At 45.4% G+C, this 6,566-nt stretch overlaps 1 protein-coding gene across 1 annotated transcript; it reads right to left on the bottom strand.

The window, feature by feature from the left end:
• Nucleotides 1-2,233: 2,233 nt before the first annotated feature.
• LOC123088427 (uncharacterized) lies at nucleotides 2,234-4,528 on the bottom strand. The gene is made up of 3 exons (XM_044510639.1): nucleotides 3,857-4,528; nucleotides 3,323-3,552; nucleotides 2,234-3,076 (listed from the first exon to the last, which is right to left on the bottom strand). The coding sequence occupies exons 1-3, from the start codon at nucleotides 4,377-4,379 to the stop codon at nucleotides 2,486-2,488; spliced, it is 1,344 nt and encodes a 447-aa protein (XP_044366574.1). The 5' UTR covers nucleotides 4,380-4,528; the 3' UTR covers nucleotides 2,234-2,485.
• Between the last annotated feature and the right edge of the window lie 2,038 nt (nucleotides 4,529-6,566).

The raw sequence follows: 6,566 nt of genomic DNA, 5'->3' as shown, positions 1-6,566 counted from the left end.
AGATGTTTATGTCAATTTTATAAAGTTTGTACTTCCCACATTTTTTTATAAAGTTTTTACACATTTTAGTAGTCTGAACCTCCAATGTAAACACCTCTTGTGTATACCTGCAGGGATAAAAATAATAATTCGTGCCAATAAAAATTACACAAAAGCTGTTAGCCAGCTCACTACACTTCTAATTTCCTATACCAGAATTACTAATAAAAAAGTCATGCAATTTTGCAACATATCATGGAGTATGATGCACATAAAAAATTAAGTAATCAAGATTGTGCGTCTACGAAAAATAGGCCCAATGGCTTCATCGAGACAATTACCCATACATAGTAGTATTAACAAAAGTGAGGTGATCAAATGTTACATTGTCAGTTACAACTAGTAGCTACAACTACTACCTCTGTACCAAAATATAAGACATTTTTGTAGGCTAAACAAGCCTACAAAAACGTCATATATTTTGATACAGAGGGAGTGCATCATAACATAAGTACAACAGATCTGAGGTACCACTACATCATAACATAAGTACAGAAGATCAAATGGGTTCACAGCTCTTGGCATCACCCTTCTCAGGTCAGGATTAACGACGGAATAGGGACCAGGCAACACTCACTTTCATACTACATGAGCCAACCTTCAGCACAACAGGACTTATACCGGCCATCTCAGGTTTTAAGGCTACCTCAGCACTGTCAGCAACTTCGTCGTCATTAATAGGATATGCCATGGCAGAAACTTTGAGCATCTCCCAAAGGCCAACAGAAAGCACACTGCGTGAGAGCTTGATCATGCCATCAGCACCGACAGGCAATCCACCATCTCCAAAATCAAGCAACATGACTTTCAGGTCATCAGCTCTAGTGTTGGAAGCAGTAAACACCCCTCGAAAACCATCTGGCCAAGACCCACCAGTGACTTTTGTATAATAACTAATCATGGTCATAAAATATTTTGATGAAACTATTGTATATAAAACTACAACGAAAATAAGCTGTATTTTTTAAAATACAGGAAAAGTTAGCAGCAGCGCTTTTCAGAAGAAACGCTACTGCTACTTACTACTAGCAGTAGCGCTGAGCCAAAGAAAGCACTACTGCTAACTAGGTATAGCAGTAGCGCTCTCTTTCTAGTGCTACTGCTACTAGTTAGCTGTAGCGCCTTAGTGGTAGCGCTCGTACAAGCGCTACTGCTAGGTATAAAACAAGCGCTACTACTAGGGAAACCCTAGTAGTGCAGGTATATATAAAAAAATTAGTGCCAATAAAAAAATATGTTAAAGCTCTTAGCCAGCTGAAAGTACTTGTACCAAGTTTTTTTTAGACATCAGTACTTGTACCAAGTTCGTATCAATGACAATGTTTTTTGTCTGCCGGATATAATCAACTCGCAACAAGCCCCTGGAAGATGGCTGCTGGACTGGTCTGGCACCTGATGCGGCTAAGGGAGTCATGTTAAGCTAACAGAGCCTTGGCAGCCTCCTGACCAAGGACGGATGAAGCCATGAAGGTGAATATCGACGGGGCAACGGCGAAGGTGGACGATTCAGGGGGCCATGAAGGTGAATATCGACGGGGCAACGGCGAAGGTGGACGATTCAGGGGGCGGTGGAGCGGTCGTGCGCGGTCATCATGGCATGTTTGTGGGAGTAGAGCATGCCATTTTCCCCATCTGTTGCTGACTGGAACATGCTGAACTGTTGGCGTGTGTCATCGAGGTATCCAGCTGGCCATCGAAGTGGGAGCCCGGAAGACTGTCATGCAGACTGATAATCAGGGGGTAGCGCGGGCCTTGATAAACTCGGGGCTGGCTAGATTTCGGTATAGCCCTCTGGTCGAAGAAATCAAGGAGCTTATCTCTTAGATCTCTTAGGATGAGTTTCTTGTGTGTTAGGCTTATCTCTTAGATCTCTTAGGATGAGTTTCTTGTGTGTTAGGCTAGACGTAATCGAGGGTGTGCTAGGGCTAGACGTAATCGAGCGGCGCATTATCTAGCTGGGGATGGCTGCCTGATAAATTATGTAAGACTTGGTTTTCTATTCCTCCTGTTTCTTGTTTCTATTCGAGACATTATTGTGTCGCTCGGCCACTTAGTTAATAATAAAAGGCAGCAAGGTTTTCCCCTAAAAAGTTCGCATACCAGAAGAAAAGTCATGCAATTTTCCATCATATCAAGTTGTATGAAGCATAAAAAAAATTAAGTAATCAAGATTGTGCGTCTACGAACAGCTTCCTCAAGACAATTACCCATGCATAATAGTATTAACAAAAGCGAGGTGATCAAATATTACACTGTCCACAAATGCAACAGTACCACTTAACATACACCACCTAAGCAACAGTACCACTTAGCATACACCAAGCAACAGCTAGTCAGCTACCACATCATAACATAAGTAGAGCAGATCTCGGCTACCACTACATCATAACACAAGTACAGCAGGCCAAATGAGTTCAGATCTCCTGTCAGCATCAGCCTTTCAAGGTCAGAATCCACGACGGAAAAGGGACCAGGCAACACTCACTTCCATACTACATGAGCCAACCGTCAGCACAAAACCTGGGGGAGTTATACCAGCCATCTCAGGTTTTAAGGCTACCTCACTGCTATCAGCAACTTCATCATCGTTAATAGGATATGCCATGGCAGAGACTTTGAGCATCTCCTCAAGGTCAACGGAAACCACACTGCGTGAGAGCTTGACCATGCCATCAGCACCAACAGGCAATCCACCATCTCCAAAATCAAGTAACTTGACTTTCAGGTCATCAGCTCCAGTGTTGTAGGCAGTAAACATACCTCGAAAACCATCTGGCCAAGACCCACCAGTGACTTTTATGCGGATCGTGGCCTCCACAGCGCACATAATGTGACCGTATTTAAATTCAATTGTGCTAATCCTGCTAGGGTAAACGTCACTAAGCACGCATCCAGATCTAAAATTCAAAACTAGCTCGCTTAGGTCTTTATCATCAGATTTAGTGGTCCCCTTCACTTTCAGCGAAACCTCAATGTGCGAAGGTTCCATCGACACAGCAACAGCACGGCTTGGGCCTGTCAATGCTAGATACGGATCCTGCACCAAACAACTATTCAAGTAAATAACAGAGTAATGTTCATCAACAGTAAGACCGCATCGAGTAGAATGCAAACAATCTACTCTATCTTATAACAGAGTATATGGTAGAAGAAGCTTAATGAATCACTAAATCTGACATTGGCAAATGCACAATGGGCAGCACAGATATATCACAGATGCTAGAGAAGACCAGGTTAATTAAGGAAATAAAAGGAAGGAATGAAAGAAGATTTATATACGAACATTCTTATTGATGATTTGGCAGTTATTCCTCTGTCGCTGGAAGATAATGTTGCGCTTGTGATCCAAGATATCACGCACGGCAACCATACCAAACACTTGCAGTGGCCAGCGTAAAGAGTCGTCATTGATCGACACGATTTTGAGAGAAACGATCTGCAGAGTTTCCGCGGTCTTGATGTAGACCTTCTCCTCGGGAGTAGGGTAAGTGTAACGCATAGGTGGGATAGATGCTGCATCAATCAATAATGGCCTAGTTAGTTGCATGTAAGTAATGACAGTATGGATTGGCATATGCTGCAATGTAAAACCTCTTCAAACAGGGCTTATTGCTATCGATTCGATGATCCCTATAGGGCGCGGTCAGCGAGAGTTCATTATTGAGGACAGACAGACCGGCAAAACAGCAGTAGCCACAGATACAATTCTCAAGAAAAAAGGGCATGAATTGGCATATGCTGCAATGTAAAATTGGTGGTTTCATTTGATAGATGGCAGAAAAATGCAAGTAATTGCAAGTAAGAAGAGGTGATTTACTGATTTCCAGGAAGGTGGCGCCGTGGCGGGCGTGCTGTTGGTTCCAGCGGCCGCGGAACATGGAGGCGTCCAATTCTTCCTCGCACTGCGCCCACTCCATCTCCTTCTCATAGAGAAGCATCGCCTCGTCTGCGGCTTCTATCGCCTTGGCGGCCGCCTCAGCATCCGCCTTGGCGGCCCGGGCGGCTTCTTCAGCCTCCTCGGCCTTGGCCTTGGCTATCCTGGCAGCTTCTTCGGCCTCCTCGGCCTTGGCCTTGGCTACCCTGGCAGACTCCCTCGCCTTCATATCGGCTTTATACACAACGGCTTCAGCCTTGTCCAAGTCTATCCGCGACGCAGCCTTCTTCGCCCTGGATTTCTTCCCCTTGGCAGCGGCAGCAGCAGGAGCAGGAGCAGCAGCCTTCTTCGCCCTGGATTTCTTCCCCTTGGCAGCGGCAGCAGCAGCCACTTCTTCAGCAGGAGCAGGAGAAACCTTGGACGAGCCAAAGCGGTACTCCTCCTTGGCTTTAACCCCGCCACCCATCTGCGTCTCCAGCGCGCCGCCCCCGAGATCGATCGTCTTCCACGCCGGCTCCTCCCCGCCGCCGCCGCTCTTCGTTTTGTGTCCGCGCGGTGGGGAAAAGCAACCCTAGATCGGGGGGTGGAATACTCTTGGTGGATGGGGGGGTCGGCCGGTCGGGTCGGGTTCTGGGTGGATATAGATAGATTATAGAGCTAGTTTGGTTTGTGTCCACAAGTTGATGCCTGGGAAAAAATGTGGCGTGTGGACACGAGGAGCTAGCAATTGCTGCCTGGCCAGGCTAGCCTCAAAGAAATGAAATGTGTTTGGATGAAGCCTGGCCTGGTGAATAGTTCAATGGTTTTAAAAAGAAATCTTAGACTGTACTCCTGAGAGCATGGTTAATAGTATAGCCAGCTGCTGGCTATAAGTCAGTGCCATGTTATCTACAGCCTATCTTACAGCCAACATATATAATAGTAGATCAAAAGAGTGTACTACTTTTTTATTATGTGGTCCACCTTTCATTCTCACAAAGTGTCTAGGAGCACGTGCTAGAGTTGTCTCTTCACCAAGAGCCCGCTTACCTTCTCTCTCCTCTTCTCTTTCCTCCAACTAAGTAGAATATACTAGTTTATTTTTTATAGCCTGCTGACTCAGCTCTATTATACTTGCTCTGACATACCATAGCTGCAGGAGTGCTGTCGTTTTGTGATTAGTAATTCCCAGGCAACAATTAGCATCTAGGTCGGCTGCCCAGGCGCTTGAAACTGGACGCATGTGGTCGCCTCGGTCTGCCTGGACCAGGCTAACAAAAATGCTCAAGTATCCAGGCCAGGCTGGCTTCCTCAGTCCCAGGACAACAAGCAAACAACTTCTCTGAAAATCCAGGCAGGCTCCAAGCCAGGCACGGCACCATGAGGACGTGAACCAAACTAACCCACAGTGGATGGGGATCAAGCGCCGACCCAAGCGGACGGACGGCCATTTTGTCAACATGAGCCCAGGTATGCTCAACGAAATCATTTTACAGCTACATGTGAGTTTCCCATCACGCATTTCATGATGAAATTAGATGAACTATTCAAATATTGCCGCTCCTCCATACTCACGCACAACATTCTTACCCTGAAACTAAAAACCTTGATTGTAGATACGTTTCAGGCGCTCATCTTCTACAATCATATTGTGCATGATCACACAAGCAATCATCACCTCCCACGGCTTCTTGGTGCTCCAAATCCTAGCAGGATACCGAACGATACCCCATCGAGATTGCAAAATACCAAAGGCGCGCTCCACGTCCTTCCTAGCACTCTCTTGCTCTTGGGCAAATCTTTTCCTCTTCTCTCCGACGGGGTTGGGGATTGTCTTCACAATAGTGGTCTACGAAGGATAGATACCATCACCTAGGTAGTATCCTTTGTCGAAGTTATGGCCGTTGATGGTAACATTCATCAACAGGCTGTTGCCTTCGGCAAGCCTTGCAAACACCGGTGAGCGTTGAAGCACGTTGATATCATTATGTGATCCGGCCACGCCGAAGAAAGAGTGGAAGATCCAGAGATCCTGTGAGGCCACGGACTCAAGTATGACAGTGCAAGTCCTAACATGGCCCTTATACTGCCCTTACCAAGCAGAAGGTCAGTTCTTCCACTCCCAGTGCATGTAGTCTATACTGCCAAGTATCCCTGGGAAGCCCCTGCTGGCATTCATCGCCAACAAGCGGGTTGTATTTGAGGAGTCGGCTCTCTCAAGTGAAGGAAATATGTCCTAGAGGCAATGATAAAGTTGTTATTTTATATTTCCTTATTCATGATAAAGGTTTATTATTCATGCTAGAATTGTATTGACCGGAAACTTAAATACATGTGTGAATACATAAACAAAATACCATGTCCCTAGTAAGCCTCTACTAGACTAGCTCGTTAGTCAAAGATGGTTAAGGTTTCCTAACCATGGACATGTGTTGTCATTTGATAACAGGATCACATCATTAGGAGAATGATGTGATGGACAAGACCCATTTGTTAGCTTAGCATAATGATCGTTCAGTTTATTGCTATTGCTTTCTTCAGGTCAAATACACATTCCTTCGACTATGAGATTATGCAACTTCTGGATACCGGAGGAATACCTTGTGTGCTATCAAACGTCATAACGTAACTGGGAGATCATAAAGATGCTCTACATGTATCTCCAAAGGTGTTT

Source organism: Triticum aestivum, chromosome 4A (assembly GCF_018294505.1).
Source record: "Triticum aestivum cultivar Chinese Spring chromosome 4A, IWGSC CS RefSeq v2.1, whole genome shotgun sequence".
Classification (NCBI taxonomy): Eukaryota; Viridiplantae; Streptophyta; class Magnoliopsida; order Poales; family Poaceae; genus Triticum; species Triticum aestivum.
The sequence above is the reverse complement of the archived record's forward strand: the minus strand, read 5'-3'. Positions and strand labels throughout refer to the sequence as shown.

Bases quoted from the DNA above. Each gene is read 5' to 3' on its own strand.
- LOC123088427 (XM_044510639.1), bottom strand. From the start codon at position 4,379: ATGGGTGGCGGGGTTAAAGCCAAGGAGGAGTACCGCTTTGGCTCGTCC. The intron at 3,553-3,856 runs GTAAATCACCTC...TGATTGATGCAG, and splicing joins CGCCACCTTCCTGGAAATCA to CATCTATCCCACCTATGCGT. The intron at 3,077-3,322 runs GTTCGTATATAA...TGTTTGGTGCAG, and splicing joins GCCAAATCATCAATAAGAAT to GATCCGTATCTAGCATTGAC.